This window comes from Vipera berus, assembly GCF_964194415.1.
Source record: "Vipera berus genome assembly, chromosome: 13".
NCBI classification, from domain to species: domain Eukaryota; kingdom Metazoa; phylum Chordata; class Lepidosauria; order Squamata; family Viperidae; genus Vipera; species Vipera berus.
The window spans coordinates 15,735,838-15,758,580 of NC_138216.1; the positions used below are offsets into that span (position 1 = coordinate 15,735,838).

A 22,743-nucleotide genomic window follows, 5' to 3' on the forward strand; every position below is an offset into this window, starting at 1 on the left:
TGGAGGGAGGGCTGAAATCCCCCTTCCCTCACCGCAGGGGGGAGAATGCTTAGCAGCTTAAGGAGGTACAGAAATTAATTAGGGTGTAAAAGTAGTAGATCTCACCCAGTCTCTTTCGCGCTGACTTCGGCTGTTCACAGCGTAGGGATGAGCCATAATGGCCGGTCCTTTCGTCTGCCGGTTTGGAGGGATCACCAGGTCTAACGGGAGAGTTGTGGCTCTCCCGCAATCCAGCGAGTGCCCCTCCTTTCTGGTCACCTCTTCGGGGGACTTTCAGCCCTTTTCAGGGCCCCCCAGCAATGCGAAACTGGACGGGGGACAGAGAGAGCAAGTCTCCCAGCTGTCCATAGCGGCTGCGTGGCAAACCGGAAGTCCAGGTTTCAGTTTTTTCATCTGCTGTGGCTGTGGTGATGGCCTGGTGCTTTCTTTCTTTGACCTTTGTCAGAAAATGAGCCCTTTCCTTTCTGGGGCTAGAAACCTTAGAAGTTGCCTGCTTTCCATTAATATTTTTGTAAGAGCCTTGCTCTACTGAATCCTTCTAATACTTGATACTTTCCCCTGTGATGAGGAAGGAAGGAAGGAAGGAAGGAAGGAAGGAAGGAAGGAAGGAAGGAAGGAAGGAAGGAAGGAAGGAAGGAAGGAAGTTGTTAGGAGGGAGAAAAGAAGCTCTGCAAGCCACAGCAGCAACTACATCCGAGTGGCAGCAGAGAAGGAAAAAATGGCAGCGCTGGAAGTTCTTTATTCCTGGGCTTTCCCTCCAGGCCCATTAAGGAGCAGAGAGATATGAATATGTGTAGCTTTCAAAGAACAATCAACAACACAACAACGTTTTGACAGCTCAGGGAAACCTCAAAGGAGTCCGTCAAAACACACTCGCCAAGGGAATGGAAGGCAAGTACATCTCCCAGTTTCAGCCTGGCCTCTTTGGACTTCCCCAGATTTGAGAGCAAGAAATAAAACCAGAAACCCTGATTTCTGGGCTATTGAAAAAGCTCACTGGGTAAGTGCCACAGGCTTTGACTGCTACCTCAAATTTCAGTGATAGAGACAGTCCTCAACTTACAACTGCAACTGAGCTCAAAATTTCTGTTGCAAAGTGAAACATTTGTTAAGTGCCTTTCTTGTCAAAGTTGTTAAGTGAATCACCCCAGTTATTAAATTACTAATAATATGTTTGTTAAGTGAATCCGGCTTCCCCATTGACTTTGCTTGTCAGACGTTCGTAAAAGGGGATCACGTCACCCCAGGGAGACACTGCAGCCGTCATAAATATTAATAAAGATGTGTCAGTTGCCAAGCATCGGAATTTTAATCGTGCGACCACGGGGACGCTGCAATGTTCATGAGTGGATAAGCAGTGGATAAGCGTGCAAAGCTCCATTTGCACGGCCATTAGGTTGCGCACATGAAATCATCCCCTCCCCTCCTCACCACCAGCACCGTTGCTGCCAATCCGTGGGGCCAGAAAGGTTGGGGACCACTGTAATATGATACATCTACAGAATTCTCAGACTGAAAGAAAACTGGCCAAGCGATTAATCCCCAAGTTAGCAGTAAAGGTAAAGGTTCCCCCACACATGCGTGCTAGTCGTTTCCACCTCTAGGGGCTGGTGCTCATCTCCATTTCAAAGCTGAAGAGCCAGCGCTTGTCCGAGGACGTCTCCGTGGTCATGTGGCCGGCATGACCACGGAGACGTCCTCGGACAAGCGCTGGCTCTTCAGCTTTGAAATGGAGATGAGCACCAGCCCCTAGAGGTGGAAACGACTAGCACGCATGTGTGGGGGAACCTTTACCTTTACTGCCAAAGGCACACGGAACGCTGTTACCTTCCCACCGTAGTGGTCCCTATTTTTCTACTTGCATTTTCACGTGCTTTTGAACTGCTAGGTTGGCAGAAGCTGGGACGAGTAACAGGTGCTCACTCTGTTACGTGGCACTCGGGATTCGACCTGCCAAACTGCCGACCATCTGATCGACAAGCTCAGCGTCCTAACCCACTGAGCCACCATGTCTCTTAAGTTAGCAGTAGCCATTCATAAAAATCATAATGGAACTCAAGCAATCCAAAAGTAACTCTGGGTGACTTACACAAGTAATAAAACATCAAATAGGGAGAAAAAATAGCAAAAAAGAATCACAACAATCGAAAGAATTGTGCTGGAGCAAAACAGATTCCCAATACGCAACATTTAGTGAGTTCACACATCATCCCAGTTCAGTGCCTGACCTTCAAAACATCCCCAGCCAACCCAGAAGTTTGAACCACTGAGGTTAAGATTTAGTGTGACAACTGATATGAGTTCTCCTAATACTCCACTAGAGATCTCTTTCGTCCCTTGCTAACTTTTTTCTTCTCTGGGGATTCTATGAGTTGGAGACAGACCCAATGCCCTTTTCTGATATGGCACAAAGAATCCTTGTTTTACTGCTGATATTTTCATGCTTGTTCTGAGTGTCCAAAACACTTCCGCCACACCCATTTTTGTTTTGGAAAAGAGAAACAGGACACTCTTTCAATCAAATGAGAGTGCATTGTCCCATTTAGCCAAAATCTCCTTATACCAGAGTCCAAAACATCCTGTGCCTTTTGGAAGTTGCCCAACTCACATCGTAAAAAATAAACCACATCCTAGAACTTCAACCTCTCTGTTCCAAGACCAGAACTAGTCATAACCCTGGAGATCATGGTCAGGCACAGCTCTTTGGTGCAGCCCTGCCTAGGGAAAGAGAGGTGCAACTTATTTGCAGTGACCCCCATCTTGAACAGTGCATTGCAATGAGCTTGTGCTTTCTCCTCATCCCCTCCCTGACAATGCTAACATACTTTCTAATTTACTCTTCTGGAATTCTTCATTCAAAAATTAAAAATGTCCTTTCACACTGATTTGAATGGATTCCTTCAGGAATCTGATGAATAAGGATCCAAGACAGCTTTTTCCAAATTGGGTCTCATCCCTCAGTGGCTGTCCAGCATGACGACTGTTCATCCTGACCAGCAACTATAGGAACCTGGGTCCATCAAACCTGGAGGCCAAGCTCCACCTTTCAGGACATTATTCCCAAGTGTGAGCAGGCAAGTTCCTCCAAGGAACAGGTTACAAGGAGACAATTCCTTTTTTGGGGGGGTTTGATGACATAGCAATTCTTCAAAACAAAAAAAAAAGACCTTGGACTGATGCAACAATAATGGTGAATAGTCAACTGCCTTCCAGATATGCATGGCCTTTTCTTTTTCCTTCCATGGGGAAAGAGGAGGCTGATATGGAACTTACAAACTTTGACATAACCAAAGGGCTGGATCAAGCCAAAGACACAGACAGACTCGTGTTCACCGACCGAATGGACAACCTGCCGCAGCCAACTTGTCACGGCCATCTCGCTACAGCCAACTCGCCACGGTCCACTCACCACGGCCAACATGGCACGAGACAACTCACCAGGGGACAATTGAATGATTTAATTTAAAATAATTAAAAATTTATTTTTTGTGATTCACATTTCATTTTGCATCCTTTCCTTTGGCATCCTTTCTTTAATTCCACCATTTCTTGTAATTCTTGTCCTGCGGCAAGTTGAGTGAAGCGAGTTGGCAGTGGAGAGTTGTCCTAGACCCGTTCACTGAGGTGCCTCTCAAACATTCATAAAGGCAACCTTAAAGAGTAACAGACCTCTTTAGTCCATCTTACCCAGTAAGAGATATCAAAAGAGTATTGTTTTGTGTTAAGGATACTTAATATTATACAATACATAATCCTCCATATAATGAGGGGCATTCCTACACCCAATAGTAGGCTCCGAGTGAAGACGGCCCTTCTGTTTCTTTGTCCGGAATCTTCTACTTCCCTGGGTGCTTTCCAGCACTGGAAAGGAAAAAAAGTGCTCCTAGGGCAGAATTGGTGGGCCATGAGACAACATCCAGATGTTGAGAGGTTAGCCAAGAAGGAAGAGGATGTGTTTTCTGTAAAATCCCTTGCAGCATGTTACTGAGGTCTTCTTCAAAACACATGTGGGGAATCACTGAAGGCAGCTGATATACAGAGCGTGCAGAACGAGAGAAAGTTGGCTCTTTTTTAAGCTTCCAAATTGCTCTGTCCACCAAGGCAGCTGGAAAAAGTAGGGCTTCTGCCATAACTGGAAGAAGGGTGAAGTGCTCTGGACATTCAAAGTGTTATATAAATACCATGTTTTCTAATTGGCAGGCTAGAGTTCAGTTCATAACAAGCTATTTGCTTCCAAAATATATTTACTCTGTCTAAATTGATGCTGAATGATTTACATTCATCATTCCAGTAATACACACAATTAAATTAGCATGATTGAGTTTAGACAATGCAACATGAATCTTCATTCTATCAAATATATTACTAATCAATTATCAATTGGCACCACTTCTGTGCAGACCATTCAAACATCTGCCTGCCTGTCTGGAAAAAAACCAGGTCTTAAACAATTTCTGGAATAGCAGTAGGGATGGGCCAAGTTAGTTTTGAGGAAACATTATACCTAAGTATAGGGCTGCTAAGGAAAAGGCTTGCACCCTGCCTCTCTGGTGACATTCTCCAGAGATCTAAAGGGCTGCCACAAAGAAGAAGGGGTCAACCTATTCTCCAAAGCTCCAGAAGGCAGGAAAAGAAACAATGGATGGAAACTAATCAAGGAGAGAAGCTACCTAGAACTAAGGAGAAATTTCCTGACAGTGAGAACAATTAATCAGGACAATCGCTTGCCTTCAAAAGTTGTGGGTGCCCCAACACTGGAGGTTTTAAAGAAGAGATTGGAGATATTTGTCTGAAATAGTATAGGTTGTCCTGCTTGAGCAGGGGGCTGGACTAGAAGACCTCCAAGGTCCCTTCCAACTCTGTTATTCTGTTATCAGGACCTATCGCAAGGAAAACTACTGGATCTCACTAGGTAAATAGAATCTAATCAAAGAAGAAATGCTGACTTCACTTTGAGGATATTTTTAAATCTAATCTATTTTTTGGATTTCTCCAACCCCTCCTTTTTTGTAACATCTTATTAGGGGAAAAGTTCTTGAGAGATCACATCCAGTTTCTGGATGGGTGTTTTATTTACTTTGCTCCTAAAATAGGTACCAGTGAAGATCCTACACTATAAGTCAGAGTTTTAAAAAGGGACTGGATAAATTGGTAGGGCATTGATCTACTAACTGGTTTTAAAGGCTGTTGATTAGTCCAAATAGCAACAGTAACAGAGTTGGAAGGGACCTTGGAGATTATGCAGTCCTAACCTTGCTCACACAGGCGACCTACATTATACTATTTCTGATAAGTGGCTGTCCAATCTTTTCTTAAAACTCTCCAGTGATGGAGCACCCACAACTTCTGAAGGCAAAGCTGTTCCACTGATTAATTGTTCTGTCAGGAAATTTTTTCTTAGTTCTAGGTTGCTTCTCTCCTTGATTAGTTTCCATCCATTGTTCGTCTTGCCTTCTGGTGCTTTGGTAAATAAGTCAGATATCACAAAAGCTCAGTTTTGGGGAGTCACAGGGAGAGGCAGTCATCCCACTCCTTCTGTCCATGCCTGAAACTTCTCTGGATACAGCTGCCCACCATGTGGCACTGGCTCAGAGGCTCACCAGCTTCATCCCACTGTTCTCTTGACATATGGCAATATTGCTGCTCTTAATCTGGTAATAAGATACTAGATATGTCTACCTGGGCAAGCAACAGATTGTGATTCAAGATTGTGATTTAATTTTTCAGGGCACAATTTCTCAGCCTTCTTGGGGGGGACACAGTTTTGGGGGGACAGTCCAAATTGATACCTATTCATTTCCTCGCCTTGTGCAAAAGTCTTCAAAAGGAAAAGGTCCTTGAAGACTAAGATCCCCGCTTTCCCAAATCACCCTTCTGGGCTATTACAAAGCTTTATCACATCTGTGTTCTCTGCCTTACATTTTGCAGAACATTGCACCATGCCAAGTGGTTGTGGCAGGGTGGGTTTCAAAGAAAGGTTGTTCCCTGACACTGTCACACACACAAAAAGAGTCCTGCGTGAAGTCTGTTGTTGGATACTTACTTCACCTGGAACAGCAAGACTTCAAACTAATGGGGTTTAAACACCCTGTTTATTTTAGTACCTTGGAGAGAAGACCCCAACTCTGAAATTCAGTCTCTCTTGGTTTGGGTGTCACCTGCCCTGAAGCGCTAGAAGAAAGCAGCATTTCTGGCAGTGGTTTTTTTTTCAGCGGCATGGCTGCCAGGACGCGCGTGCTCTCCCTGGACCACCTTTTGCACTCAGGGAGAACAGGGGCAGTCCTCGGCTTACGACCACAATGGAGCCCAACATTTCTGTCACTAAGTGATACATTTGTTAAGTGAATTTTGCCCCATTTTACAACTCCTCTTGCCACAGCTGTGAGAGTGAATCACTGCAGTTCTTGAGTTCTTAAGTTAGTAACAAGGTTGTGAAGTGAATCTGGCTTCCCCATTGATTTTGCTCGTCAAAAGGTCGCAAAAGGGGGTCACTTTGAACCTGGGACACTGCGACAGTCGTTAATATGAGTCAGTTGAATTCAAGCGTCTGAATTTTGATCACATGACCACGGGGATGCTGCAACAGGCGTGTGAAAAATGGTCAGATGTCACTTTTTCCTGGTGCTGTTGTAACTTTGGTCCCTAAGTGAACTGCTGTAAGTAGAGGATTACCTGTACAATCATTCCATCAAGCCCTCTCTCTACCTGAGGCACACAGGGAATGTCCCTGGCTATATTTAAATCTAAACAAAGCTAACAAATGTGTTCCTCATATCAAGAGAATGCGTTTGATTTTTACTAAGTTTTTAAAAAGCATCTGTTACCAACCCCCTGGCTTTGTGGCAGTGTACAGTAATAATGCGAAAAGTAGAAAAAGACAATTGCCCTGTGGTAGCTGAAGTTAAACTGATGCTCCTTCCTGTGATGATTTTTATCATCACGAGACTGGAGCTGGCAAGAAGTCATCTGGGGAGTGTAAAAAATAAAAAAGCCAAACTGACAGCCATAATCACGCCATCAAAGCCCATCCCCTTTTTAACCTGCATTTTGTGTGAATAAAAAGGGGGAAAACTTCATTTTGGGGGCTGCCATCAGAACCTGCCGGCGTCTCGGGAAATTCAGAATATTCCACCGTTAATTATGGGGGGTGAGATATTACCCCCCGTAGATAGGGCTCGTAACTTGGGTGTCCTCCTAGATTCACAGCTCTCCTTGGATGATCATATAGGAGCTGTGACTAGGGGGGCCTTCGCTCAGGTTCGCCTGGTGCGTCAGTTGCGGCCCTATCTAGACCAGGATGCCTTGCGCACAGTCACTCATGCACTCGTGACCTCCCGGTTGGACTACTGCAATGCTCTCTACATGGGGCTGCCCTTGAGGACTACTCGGAGGCTCCAGCTGGTGCAGAATGCAGCCGCGCGAGTGGTGGTGGGAGTTTCCCGATACTCCCATGTAACACCTCTACTCCGTGAGCTGCATTGGCTTCCAGTTGTCCTCCGGGTAAGATTCAAGGTGCTGGTTATGACCTATAAAGCCCTAAATGGCATGGGTCCGGGTTACTTACAGGGACATCTGCTGCTGGCATCAACTTCCCTTCGTCCAGTGTGCTCCCACAGAGAGGGCCTCCTTAGGGTGCCGTCAGTGAAAGAGTGTCGACTGGCGGCCCCCAGGGGGAGGGCATTCTCTGTGGGCGCGCCAGACCTTTGGAACCATTTACCGGTGGAGCTCCGGATGGCTCCCGACCTTCGCTCCTTCCGACGTGACCTAAAAACATATTCATTTGAACAAGCCGGCCTGGTCTGATGGGTTTAGGGGTATTTTAACGTTTTGTAATTTATTAAATTGGGCTATTGTATTTAATATTTTTTTTAAATGTTTATATATTGTATTTTATTGTATTGCCCTGTACACCGCCCTGAGTCCTTCGGGAGAAGGGCGGTATAAAAATAAAATTAAATAAATAAATAAATAAATAAACCTAGAATCCTGGGGCTGGAAGGGACTTGGGAGGTGTTCTACTCCGACCCCTTAACCAAGGCAGGAGACCTTATTAACTTTTATTAACTTTTGGACTCTCTTCTGCGGTCACCCCTGCGAGAAAGAAAAATCAGGGGATGCACCTTAAAAACGAAGTTTTAAAGAAGAGACTGGACAACCATTTGTCTGAAATGGTGTAGGGTTTCCTGCCTGAGCAGGGGATTGGACTAGATGACCTCCTAGGTCCCTTCTGTTATCCTATCCTATCCTATCCTATCCTATCCTATCCTATCCTATCCTATCCTATCCAAGATCTTCGAGCCTCTGGGGCCCTAAGAAACTTGGCTGCCTTTTGAGAGGCTCCTAGCAACTGGGCCACAGAAATGCAGGCTTGTGGTAAAGAGCCACCCTTGAGGCTGCATCTTGGAGGTAGACAAGGGTTTGCTTATCCGGTGGTCCTTTGTTAGAAACCTGGACAAGTTTCTCCAGAAAAAGCAAGTGAGCATCTGCAGAGCTTTCTCCGTTCTGTGTAGAGAGGAAGCCCTGGGCACATGCCAAGCTGGACTTCCAGTCAGGATAGTGGCCAACTCAGTGACTCATGTAGAACAGCAGGGCCTGGAACTAGGAATGAAAAAGCAATTTGTCCAAGGAGAATATTTTTATATAAACTTCACTCCATTTACACAAAAAACTAGATTATACTTGGGCACAAGAAAGCAGCACTTTTCAGATTTTTTTTGCACAAGGGACTACAACTCAATAAAACACAAAAGCATCCTTCTTAAAAGCAAAGCATGGAGAGATGTGCTTCTTGTTTGCAAAGTGCATATGAAGATGGGTATGAATTTTCAGACAGAGCTTGGCGGTTGTTAAATTTGTAAACTAAGATCCAAATTGGCACCAACCAAGCGGCAGTTGGAAAAATAAATTACGCAAAATGCAACTGACAATTTAACAGAATCTTAATGTAAACTGTAGACCCCAGAGGTTCTAGCCATGCACAGAAGATTCACTAAAAATGCAGCCTGGAAAACGCTGAGCTGACAGATCGTAGCCTGGGTTAAGCTATGTTTGCTGCTTTCTACACGTTACCTTTGAAACCTTCTGACTTTTTTTTAAATGGAGGGATGAAGCAAATATCCCTCCCTCAAACCTCAATTCTAGTTCTAGATAGCTGTCTTGAAGAGTCATCGCATTTGATTTCCCTCAGTTATGCTCAGATGCTGGTAAACATTTTTAAAATGTAAAAACAAACTTCATAGATTCCCAACCAAGAAAAGAAAAATCAACTGTACGGTATGTACCTCATTATAAATACAGTTATTAGTGGTGTCTTCTGGGAGGCAAGAGGCAGTTGCAGCTGCTTGAATCTGATGCATGCACAAAAAAGCTCCAGGGAAATCAGGAGATCCAGGCAGTTCAAATGGGTATATTTAGCAATAGCACTTAAGACTTATATACCGCTTCACGATGCTTTATAGCCCTCTCAAAGTGTTTTACAGAGTCCGCATTATTTGCCCCCAACAATCTGGATCCTTATTTTACCAACCTCAGAAGGACAGAAGGCTGAGTAAACCTTGAGCCGGTCAGGATCAAACTGCCAAACTGCAATCAGCTGCCAGTCAGCAGAAGTAGCCTGCAGTACTGCATTCTAAACACTGCGGCACCAAGGCTCTTATTTATTGCAAGCTTAAACTCTCTACAAGAATCTGAGCTACTAACGGCCCAAGCAAATTGGTGATAGATAAGAGTCACAGGAATTCAAGGTGGGCTGGGCTTAGATCTCTTGCGGGTACCAAGGGATTTGAGACTGATGATGTGTTTGACCCTCCCTGGGGCTCAGTCTGGTCATCTCCTCCAGAGGGGAAGTCTTGATGGCAATATTAAGCCAGGCATCTTGCTTTTTTTTTAACTTCCCTTGCTAGCCCCACTGATGATTATGATACTTCAATGGGAGTTAAGATTAAAAATCACCCAGAATCTTTCACGAACGAAGGCAAATATAAGTGTCCCAGGATTTTCAGAGAGTTCTGAAGATGGGCTCCAGCATGAATCCGAAAGCTCGGAAGAGTAAATCTCTGGTCCCAATGATCGACCTAAATTCGATTTTGCAGAATCTTACATCTGGAGATGGTCTTGTAGGCCAAATTAAAGCATCCCCGGATGCCTGCCAGTTTCTGCTTGGTCCAGGTGATCTCACCATCTTCATGGGTACCAGTGCTCAGCCACTCTGCTAAGGCTTTGATGCTTTGCTAAAATTTAAACTGAATTTGCCTCCTCCTCAATAATCAACAAAGGGAAACAGTCTATCTCTCTGGGTGACTGCCTGAACTTCTTGCTTGAACTTCTGTGATAGTTTAGAAATTCTTTTTCCTAATGTTCAACCAGCATTTGGCTTTGTCAAATGCTTTTAGCACAGTGTTTCTCTACCTTAACACCTTTAAGATATAAGGTTTTCAACTCCAAGAATTCTTAAATTTATTTTTACTTCTGGGAGTTGAAATTCACACATTTCAAGGACAGTGGAGAGACACCGCTTTAGTCCCTTGTTCTTTGGAGTGAAAAAAAACAGGCTTTGTTCTTCTTTCACGTATTTGAAGAAAGCTATCATATTATTTTTTCTTGAGGGCGAACAAAAACAGGCGAGAAAGATCTGCCGCTACCTAGGATTGGACTCTCAACCTTCCAAATGGGAGGTGAGCGTCTTCACCACTGGGCCACAGTGCCACTGTTCTCTATCCTACATCTCCACTTATCTCATATTTTTGGATAATTTGGGAAGCTTTAGATATATCTTTATTTTGGGAAAAGTATTTGTCGAACTGCTCCATGATGTTCTTCTCTAACCATCTGTCCTTCTCTGACGATCTAGATTGCTTTTCTTCCGAGTTTAATCCGTCTTGGATGTTTTGAGTTCGAGTTTTCGATTTCTGTTTTGTCAAAGCCTTTGCTTTTCCTTTTCTGAGCTTCTGCTTTCCAGACAGCAGGTCTACCCTTTTAGACTACCTGTCTACACTTTGTGACATCTTTCCAGTTCCTGAATCTATTCCAGGTCCATTGTTCCCATACAAGTTTTCTTTGCTGTCTTCCAGTTTCTTCCTTACTGGAATCCTTTGAGATTGTGCTTTTTTACACACAGAGAAGCAGAGAACCCAGCAATTTCCAGCTACTTTTTCCATGAACTTCTCACTTGATGGGATCCTATTCATCCTGGCTCTGAGTGAAATCCAAGTAGATGTGCTCTCTTCCTCAAATAAGTCATATTGACTGAGCTACATACTAACTTACGTCCTCTTCCCCCCCCCCCCGAGAGCTGATAGTTGAGTAGATTTCAATCAATAGTTCACACATTAGATAAATAAGCCACTTATAATTTGGACAGTTAACAGCCATGTATCTGGTCATTTTGGGGAAACAAAGCAAAAGTCATCTGCAGGTGCTGCCTAAAATGTCTGAGGCAGGAAAGAATCAGCCCAGAACTAGGAAGGCAAATAATGCTTTTTGGGTGGGTTAGGATTGCAGCAATAAGCTTATTTGCAAAGCTATTTCCAAATTTTCCCCCTATTATAAGGATAGACAGAAAGTGGATATGGTCCACTTATACAGCTAGTCCTCAACTTACAACAATTTGCTTAGTGACCGGTCAAAGTTACAATGGCATGGAACAAAGTAACTTATGACCATTTTTCACACTTATGACTGTTGGGGTCATGTGATTTACATTTGGATGCTTGGCAACTGACTCATATTTACGATGGCTGCCATGTCCCAGGATCACATGATCCCCTTTTGCGACCTTCTGACAAGCAAAGTCAATGGGGAAGCCAGACTCACTTAACAACTATGTTACTAACTTAAGAACTGCATCGATTCACTTAACAAGTGTGGCAAGGAAAGTCGTAAAATGGAGCAAAACTCCCTTAACAAATTTCTCACTTAGCAATATAAGTTCTCGGCTCAATTGTGGTCGTACGTCAAGGACTACCTATATCATGTTTCTCCGTGCTGTATGGATTTTGGTCTGTTGAGGACAAGGCCCCAGAAAACAGTCAATGCAAAACGTCTGTGATTCTGTTTTGGATTATTAGTTTCACTGCCTCATCTGGATAGGGAAAGAGCTGATTTTGGCTTGTCTCAAGAAAAGCTAAGCCAGGTTGGGCCTGGTTAATACTTGGAAGGAAAAAGGACCAGCAAAGCCCAGGGCTGCAGGCTAGATGGAGAAATCAAAGAATTCTTTTGGAAAAAGGCAGTGGCAGGTTTCCATGTTCCTGCCGAGAAAAACCAATGAAGTCAGTAAATAAAATAAAATAAAATAAAATAAAATAAAATAAAATAAAATAAAATAAAATAAAATAAAATAAAATAAAATAAAATAAAATAAAATAATAAAATAAAATAAAATAAAATAAAATAAAAAAATAAAATAAATAAAATAATAAAACAAAACAAAACAAAACAGGGAAAGGGGAAAGGAAAGGGAAAGGGGGAAAGGAAAGGAGTATAAGAAGAGAAGGGAGGGGAGGGGAGGGCAAGGAAGGGAAGGGAAGGAAAACTGCATCACGAAAAACACCCACCCTACTTCTGTCCATTCTCGAAAATTAAAACTTCTGTTCCCCTAAAGTGACCGGGCCAAAGACCTGATCTGAGCTCTTAAAAATGATCCATTTTGATCTGTTATATGAACACGGTTGGTATATCTTTGTGTAGCTGATCACAAGGCCAAGAAATCCATCTCCCAAAGTCCAGAAGAAAAGCAAAATTAAGCACATTTTATTCCTCCAATGACTTTCGTTTTTCATTTTTCGAAGAGAGTTCCTCAGGCATTAATTGCCATGCCAGAGCAGATGCTGTGGTTGTTTACTCACCCATTTCCTTGATCCTTTCCAATTAACTGAGGACATGTCATGATTAAAAAAAAGCAAGAGTCACATCTCGGTTAGGTGTTTTTTAAAGCAAGCAAGGCTGAAGATTTCAGAGAGCTCATTCCTCCCTTCCTCAATAAATCCCTTTCTCAAACCCTGTTTTGGAGAAGCTGAAATGTTCCTATCTCGACAACTAATTCAAGTTTCTTTCCAATTATTTTTATAAATAATAAAACAATTTGTTTTTCATTAGAGCCTGTCAAGAGTCAGCACTGAGTTTATTTTGAAACAAACCACACTGGTTGAGAGCTGGAACTCCATTAAGGATGTTTCTGAACGATGCCCAAAGGGCTTCACACAACCACAGTTAGAACAGAGTATCTTTGGGTTGTGTAGACACATTTACACAATTAAAACATAAATTAGGAGTAGAAGCAGAGGAAAATGTGGCAGAAGCAAATGAAATGCTTGCCTGCCCTGCATCCCCTTGACTTCTGCCCAAGGCCACACCCTTCCTGGTGAACTGGTGAGGCAGCTGCCTTGACATAATGGACTCTGGCCCATGGCAAAGGGAGTTGGGGCGGAAGAGGGTTCCTGGAGGAAAGCTCTGGAAGTAAAGATGCCCGTTACTCAACGGGTAGGCTCACCAAAAGTCCTACAAATAGGCTGTCACAGAGAGGAGGGGATCAAGCTATTTTCCAAAGCTCCTGAAGGCCAGACAAGGAATAACGGATGGAAACTGATCAAGGAGAGATTCAACCTGGAAATAAGGAGAAATTTCCTGACAGTGGGAACAATCAACCAATGGAACCAAAGTTGCCTTTAGAAGTTGTGGGAGCTTCATCACTGGAAGCTTTCAAGAAGAGACTGGACTGCCATCTGTCAGAAACGGTGTAGGGTCTCCTGCTTGGGCAAGGGGTTGGACTAGATGATCTGCAAGGTCCCTTCCAACTCTAATTCTAATTCTAATTCTAATTGGCTGCTCTCTAACATGGACGTTCAGTGCATGGAGGGGAATGCTTAATTTTCAGTGCTACATGAAACAAGCCAGGCTTTGGCCTCCATCTTGAGGCACCCATAAACATAGTGAAACATTACAGAGTCTTCAGACCGCAGCTGGCTTCATGTTTTGTTTTATTTTATTTTATATGATATTACTGTCTAGCTGTTCTACTTATGTAAGCCTCATCATTATCTCAGTGAAACATTAGCTTAACAGAAAGGGGCATTTGTTATTGCCTGGTTATCTGTTCAGTTGGAAAGTTTGCCATCTCTGCGATTTATATCATTTGAGGGATGATACAGCAATAGCACTTAGTGCTTTCCAGCCCTCTCTAAGTGTTTTACAGAGTCAGCCTTTTGCCCCCAACAATCTGGTTCCCCATTTTACTGACCTCGGAAGGATGGAAGGTGGAGTCAACCTTGAACCAGTCAGGATCGAACTTCCTGGCAGTGGGCAGAGTCAGCTTGCAATATTGCACCCTAACCATTGTGCCACCACCTTGCTTCCATTCTCCACCAGCTCCATATCCTATCCACAGCTTTGCCCCCCTCCCTACATACCTCCCCTGTTCCAACTGCAATACCTCACTGCAGCATAATCCCACCCGCATCAGGACTTTTCTTGCCTCTGCCAATCATCTTTCAACTCTTCCCCTTAACCTTGCAATTGTGCTTTGGTCCACTCTTGGGACCACACGGTCCTGTTCATACCGTGCCTGGACCAGTTAGGCATATTTTGGTTCTAGTGTAAACCATTTGGAAAGAGCTGTTCTATACCTGGAAGAGTTCAGACACAACCCATTTTGTTCATCCCTTTTATGAAGCAAGCTGGCTGTTTATTTAATTTGATTATTTCTTTTTTTGGTTTGAGGGGATCATTTGACGCCAGTCCTAGTGATGGCCCTGGGCTCTTAAATTACTTACCGTGTGACCTTTAGCGTGTGACCTTTAGCAAGAGTCTTGGTGGAGCAGTGGGTTAATGCCTCCTTAAGTAACACCAGCTGCCTGCAATTAGTGCAGGTTCGCATCCCACCAGGCTCAAGGTTGACTCAGCCTTCCATCCTTCCAAGGTAGGTAAAATGAGGACCCAGATTGTTGGGGGCAATAAGCTGACTTTGTAATAATGCCGCTTGGGGGGGTGTGTGTGAAAGCCCTAATAAGCAGGCATATACATAGAATGAAGGCTACTGCTAAGCTTGTAAGCCGCCCTGAGTCTTCGGAGAAGGGCAGGATATAAATGGAATTAATAAAAAAAAATATTGTTTTGCATTTTAGTTTTTTTTATTGAAAAGTTTTACAATACATTTTATCTTTAGCAAAACAAAACCCCTCCCAACCCCCTCCCCTCCCACCCTCTTCCCACTCCCCAACCCCTCCCTCCCTTTCCCCTCCCTCCCCCCCCCCCCCCGACTTCCCAGAGCTGAGTACAGGGTATAAAAATACAAACAATCATAATCTAACTTATGCAAACAATCCTAAACTATTTAAACTATCGCACTTTAACTCATATAGATAAACTCCAAAAGTATATATATCATATCAATAATTATTCAAATGCAAAATAATACTTTTTAGTCCCATATTTGCTCCGTAGTATCTCTCTGTTGCAAATAGTCTTTCAGGTGCACTAAGATCTTTACCATATCCTCGGAAAAAAAACTTTAGTCCATTCTTCTGTAGTCGGTAATTTTACCTTTATACTAGAAATCTTACTACCATAGTTAAATTCAACATCCATTTAATATCCACCACAATAATATCAATAATACCCAATAAGAACAATCACAGATAAAACAATTTTATATCAATTATTAAAAACTATTCTTCTTTCCAACTAGGCTTTAAATTTCCATACTAAAACCAAGTTTATACAACCTTTCCTTCTCCTAATATATTATACAACTTAAAATACCATACATTACTTTCCAAACTTAAAATTTTTAATATAATCACATCATCTTGTATTTTCTATTACATGTTTCATTATTACCCATAAAAATATTACAAGTTAACTTTCATCTATAATTTTTCCCAAAGTTGCACCAGAGCATATCAGAAAGTACATACCTAGAACACAATATCCACCTTCTTATCACACCGTAAATATATGTACCAACCAAATAGCAAATCATAACCTACAAAATATCAGTAAGCACTACTACAAATCTTCCCAATTAAATTTCCATAATCATCTTAAAACTAAAGCAACATAAAATATTACAACACATAGTTATTTTATAAGGGTGAAAAGTATATCCCCAAATATTTAACCCTTCTAACAATTTCAATTCCCATAATCCTTATTACATTATTATCTCCTGCAGTTATGAAACTAAATCTTCAGGCTTGGTTCATTCGTCTAGAAGCAGCACGCCTCTTCCAATTTCTGGCCTCCTCCAGTGAAACTGAAATTTGATCCACTCCTGTAACTTTCAAATCTGTCGGTATTATTTCTTCAGCATCTTGTAGATTCTCTCTGTATCGTTGAGACTCTCTCTCACCTTTCTTCTTTGTATATTCCAAAAATGGTATGGGGGCTGCTTTTAAAACATTACTGTAGAAATCACGTGCCTGAATCACCGTAGTAAAACAATGCCTCGTACCTTCATAGGTCACCACCATACCCACTGGTATTTGCCATCTAAACTTAATATCACGTCGTCTCAATTCTTGTGTCAAAAAAGCAAATTCCTTCCTTTTTCTTAAAATTCTTGGAGGGATCTCTTTTAAAATTAGAACTTTTTGCTCAGCAATTACAAAATCAATATTGTAGGAGGCCTGGATAACTTCATTTCTAATCATTCTCTTTGTAAAATAAACCACCACATCTCTGGGTAATTTCCTTTGTCTTGCAATCCAAGAATTAACACGAAAAATTTTATCTATATCTTCCATTATTTCATCTGCTGGTCGTCCCAGCACCCCTTCCAAAGCCTCAGAAACCATTTTCTTCAAATTTTCTTTAGGATTTTCTTTTAGGCCTCTAATCCTTAAAGCAAACTCCATCTGATAATACTGTGTCGAGATCAAATCATAATCAATTTTCTCTACCACATTTTCAGTTTCTGTCATTTTTGCTTCCAGTCTAATATCATTTTGACTGAGATCTTCCACTCTTTCGTCCAAATTCTCAATACATGTAGCCATGCCTTGCAATGCAGATAAAATGTCTGCTCTCATTTCTGTTAATTTCTCTGTAATCTTTTCATCCATAACCTTAGCTAGTTTTTCTGTTAACTTCTCCTCCAACTTTTTGTCCATTATCTCAGCAAATTGTTGCATTTGCTTTTCCATAGTCTCTTGCAGCACATTCTGCAAATCTTTTACTGTAAAGGCTGATGCAGATACGGGTGCAGGGGACAATAAAGTTTTCAACGAAGACTGCTGCACCAGAGCAGGAACTTTAGAAGATATAGCCGCCATTTTCACCCACTATTGTTAGCTACGCACTTCCACTTACAAGCTCAGCAAAGTCCATTGAGTTAAAGATCAAAACACCATCTTCACCAAAATCTCCTGCATCGCTCTGCCTGCGTCCTCGTTCTCAAAAGTTCTTCCTTGCTAGCAGGGATGGTTGCGAACGCCCTGTTCTGCTCCAAAAAACCCGGAGCAGAGGCGCCTCGCAGTCCGGAGCATGCCCAGGCTTCGGGGGGACTCAATCCTTCAGCCGCCAAAACTTTAAGTTCTGGCGGCCCCGGAGAGCTCTACACCTACCTGGGCGCTCACCCCTTCCTCTTCTCCCGAGGAGGGGGCTTCCGAGCTGCCGAAACAGCTGATCGGTGCTGTTTTCGGCGGCTCTACGGAGCCGTGAGGCTGACAGCCGAAGAATGGCTGCCTCCGGTGACGCCTTGCCATCCGGAAGTCCGCATTTTAGTTTTGAAAGGATAACTTTTTTTGAATATTTTCATTGCAATACTATGGCAAACATTCTAACATGCATTTTTAAGGGGCCATTTTTCTACTACAGCATCCAATGGCACATATATACTTGCTAGGCAGGGTGTGTGTGTGTGTGAGTGTACGTACATCACAGATCCACAGACCCACATGCACAAAAACAGTTTATAAAACAAGGGAAGAATTTGTTCCTTGGACCGGGAAACATGTACGCTTCTCACAAAACCCCATTTCCCACAACAAATTTTACAAGCAGAAAAACATCCTCCTTTATGTGAAAGCACGCATGTACAGTATGTGTCCACACAATTGCATGCAATGGAGGTGAGCTACAGAATGCATTTTGCTCAATAAATTTTGTCTGGATCTGCTAAGTCACTTGGAAACATGCAACTAATGTAGCCTGTGTGATTTCACTCTAACTCTTACAAACTGCCTAATAATACCTTACAAATCAAGTGGGATATTGCATTAAACTCTATTGTTTCCCCTTGGAGCTGAGGTTCTGCCAATAAAAGTCATTTTTAATGAAGAAAAGAACAGTAGATAATCAATAAACTGAGGTGTTTATCCTCCAAATTCCAAAGAGCAACAACTGGGACTAATTCTCGTTCATTAGAGTCTTTTGGGAGAGAAAGTCAGTGACTAATTGCCATCCAGCCATTAAGCCTTAATTAAAGAGCAGTAAGAGGAATGTATTTAGCAGCAGACCATTACGGATGTGCTACATAAGACAGCTCCTCTTTTCAGAGTCTAGCAGATCCTTGACTGTAACTTAGGAAACATTGTAGATCTGTAAACATCCATTACAGCAAATAGAAGACTTGCATTTGAGGCTCGGCAATTTGGGTTTTTGTTTGTTTTTAAATGTTTATTGACCAACTATCCCAGAGAATATCTCAGAGGGTTTTAACATGGGCTCCCCACATAACCACAGCTCAGTAACTTAGGACATGCATGCCTTACAAAAACCATTCAAAATACATTTTGAAAAGTAGCATCGGCCAGTGAAAATTCAGTTAGAAGGATCAAAATGGTAGTGGCGTTTCTACACTCCTGACTTTGGTTACATTATCACAGGATTTCTCTCTCACTCAACGGGAAAAAAACCCAACATGAGAGCTTCAATAGGAGAGAATATATCGCACGTAGCTCAAGCTTGAACCGTAGGGTTGTTGGTGTCATCTGAGCTTGGCTGCTTGCGGATGTTTCATTATCCAACTAGATAACATCAACTAGTTAACATCAGTGTCTGATTCTTGATTAAAAGAGCCTGGCTCTTTTGGAGAGATAGCCAGAGGTTTCTGTCTGTGCATGGGACAAACCAAATTACAGGCACAGCCCATGGATCTGCGTAATTCTGCCAAATCAGATTGCCCCAGTAAGCTCACTTTCTAGAGCTTTTTATGAATTAGCAATGTAAGGTAGATCAAAAACCCTCCCCCATTCCTTCTGGGGAGGAGGTGTTCTTGCCAGGGCCTCCGTAGTTGGATCAAATGAAAGCTGGGTGCTGTGATTGGACAATTCATCATTTGACGATCCTGTCAATCAATGAGCTATCATTTGTGGACCTGATACTTACCAAGAGGATCTGCAACCCAACGTTTGTTACTTTTTGCTTGTGTTCGCACGTGTTAAGTCAGACTTATCAGGCAAAAGCCAGGAGGTACGTTTCAGAGTGTAGTAAGATTTTCTAACATTACTTTAGGTTTTTGATGTACCAGTGGTCCTTGACTTACACCAGTTCGTTTAGTGACAGTTCCAAGTTACAATGGCACTGAATAGTCACTTATGACCATTTTTCATACTGATGACCATTGCAACATCCCCGTGAAAAAAAAAATCAAAATTCAGACGTTTGGCAACTGATTCAAATTTATGACGGTCACCATGTCCCAGGGTCACGTGATCCCCTTTTGCGACTTTCTGGCAAGTGAAGTCAATGAGGGAAGCCAGATTCACTTAACAACCATGTTACTAACTTTACAACCACGGTGATTCACTTAACACCTGTGGCAAGAAAAGTCATAAAATCGGGCAAAACTCACTTAATAAATTTCTCACACAGCAGCATAAATTCTGGGCTCAATTGTGATCATAGGTCAAGGACTACCTGTACCTAGCAGTTAGATACCAAGCCTTCTTTTTAGTTTGGCATGCTGTGAGAATCCAGAAAAAGGTTAAATCCAAACCTGGGATGAAAGCCCCTTTGGCTGAAGAGCTCTCACCTGGAAGAGGATCTGAAGAACACCATGGGCCATACACATGCGCCGCCCCAGGAAGACAAAGAAGGGCACGACCAGTTCTATGAAATGGTTGAACAGGGTCTCAAAGGCATGGAACCACCAAGGCGACCGGTGCATGAAATAGGCCACAGTGTTGGGAACCGGCTGGGTCTGTAAGAGAGAAAACAAGATGAAAAGGGAAGGACCAGGATGTCCTCCCTCCCAGATATACCAGACAAGGAACATAATGTCAACATCCAGCTCGAGAATCCAACTAAAACTCCAGGTTAATCCCATCTCTGAAAATCTTACTGTTTATTGAATGTACAGCATGGTTATGTCGAAGCAAAACTAATTCTGAGGTTCCAACACCAATTCATAGACTTAAACAATACGTTTCCCAGTCAAACCCCCAAAGTCCATATAAACAAGTTCACTTTGTTATGGGAACCGTCTGTTTCAAATCCACACCTGTTTGGGTGTCCTTGAAAAAGTTTCAGGCTCTCATGGTCTTCAGCTGAATCGTACAAGTTTCGTTTCTCCATCTAACCCACTTGAAAGTAACACCTCCCCCCCTTAATCTAAAGGCAAATTGAAATGTAGAGGCACATGGCTGCCAAAGTTTGACACATGACCTAGAACAGGGGTAGGCAACCTCGGCTCTTTTATGATTCATGGACTTCAACTCCCAGAATTCCTGAGTCAGCTATGCTGACTCAGGAATTCTGGGAGTTGAAGTCTATGAGTCATAAAAGAGCTGAGGTTGCCTACCCCTGACCTAGAAGATGAACTACAGGGAGTCCTCAACTTACTGCAGTTCATTTAGTGACCATTCAAAGTTACAACAGCACTGAAAAGGTGATTTATGATCATTTTTCACACTTACGACCATTGCAGCATCTCCATGGTCACGTGATCAAAATTCAAACAATTAGCAATTGACGTAGTTATGACAGTTGCAGTGTCCTGGGGTCATGTGGTCCCCTTTTATGACCTTCTGACAAGCAAAGTTAATGGGGAAGCCAGATTCACTTAACTGTCTTACTAACTTAACAACCAGATTCACTTAACAACTGTGGCAAGAGAAGTCATAAAACAGGGCAAAATCACTTAAGAAATGTCACACTTAGCAATAGAAATTTTGGGCTCATTGTGGTCCTAAGTCAACAGAATCCTGCATATCTAATGTACAAATTTCTTACCCCACTAGGGCAGGTCCTTCATAAGCTTCTTTCTCTAACTGTTAAGCATCTGGGGGCTCCTGCCTCTCTTCTCTGATTGCTTCCTAAGCAGACTCTCTTCCCCTTATCCACACCTTCAGGAAACACCAAAGGACAGTTTGCTGTCCCATGTTTCAGTGTTCTACCAGGCCCACAATTCCCCAACTAAATGCTGCTCTTTTATAACGTTATGTGATTAGCCTTTGGTTTCTCTATTTGTGCATATAATCTTTCCTAACAAGAAGAGCAGTACAAAATAAATATTAAACTGGAGTATCCTTCTCTTTGTCTTTATTTGCAGAATGTAGGGCAGCAATTAAGATTTTTGACACAGACCGGAAACCCCAAATTTTAGTCTCCACTGGATGATGGCATTCGGGCAATGACCTTGTGGGCAGAGAACGTGAGCTCCCTCCCAATATACATCAAATGGAACTCAAAGAGCAAAAGTCGAAATCTAAATAACAATGATCAAAGAACACAGATCAATTACTGTTCATAGATCCCTGTAGATCAGTGTTTCTTAATCTAAGGAACCTGAAGATAAGCCAAGTCCAACTCCCAGAATTCCCTAGCCCGCAGGCTTAAAGTAGTCAAGGTTGAGAAATACAGCTGCCGACACAGAGGCTGAGTTTACACAACTCATTAAACTGGGATTCCTGTTCACCGACATGCAATATTCAAATATCCAATATCCTTAAGCGGCTTAAGCTGACTGGCTGCTACAAACAACTCCTTAAGGCAAGGGATGGGTACCACCATGGCCAAGGCTGAAGCCGTTGTGGAAGGGGTGATGTGTAAGCTCAGCAACACCGCAATCGGGCTTTGGCAGGCCTGCTGCTTGGCTGAGACTGGCTGCAGATAGAATGTCAAGTTTCCAACGTATGGGCTTTCCAAGTGACTCTGAGGCATTGTTTACCTTAAAAGTCCTTTATTAGCCTAATACACCAGCAAATGCTTGCTCGAAGGAAGCTGGAATCTGAAATCTCCGTCCCTTGCACAATATATTAAAACACAATTCTCCACCTTTCTAATTTTGTCATTAATCATATTCTCCAATTAATTTAAAGAATCAGCCCCAAGGCCTTATCTTCTTAGTTAGAGATGGCCTTGAAAAGTGCAATCCTACTCGTCCCCCCTCCTAACCTTAAACGAAAACAATACACAAGTCTTAAAGCAATACACAAGTTTAACATATGAAATAGCTACTTCTTCATCTCTTGTCAAGCAATAACATTCGATGTTAGCAGCGTTGACACAGAAGCTGATGCTCTCAGCGCTGGCTGAAGCCGTTTCCTCTCCAGATCTGGTTTCAGCTCCTCTGGATTCACACCTTTTTTGTAATGAGCTGGCAGACCACGCCTTCCAGAATTGCAGTGTCTGCTGGAGAACAGACAACTGCCCTACACAATCAATGTGACCCTTAAAGACTCCCCCCAACTGGCCCCATCTAAAGTTGTACAGGTATCCTCAACTTACATCAGTTTATTTAATGACCATTCAAAGTTACCACGGCACTGGAAAAAGTGACTTATGGCCGTTTTTTACACTTATGACATC

At 42.6% G+C, this 22,743-nt stretch overlaps 1 protein-coding gene across 1 annotated transcript in view; it reads right to left on the reverse strand.

Moving 5' to 3' along the window:
• The window catches only part of LMF1 (lipase maturation factor 1), a 113,265-nt gene that overhangs the window by 38,141 nt on the left and 52,381 nt on the right, over positions 1-22,743 (reverse strand). The window contains exon 3 of the mRNA XM_081338113.1: positions 19,967-20,134. Within this exon, the coding sequence (XP_081194239.1) occupies positions 19,967-20,134 (168 nt within the window). The remainder of the gene's footprint in view (positions 1-19,966; positions 20,135-22,743) is intronic.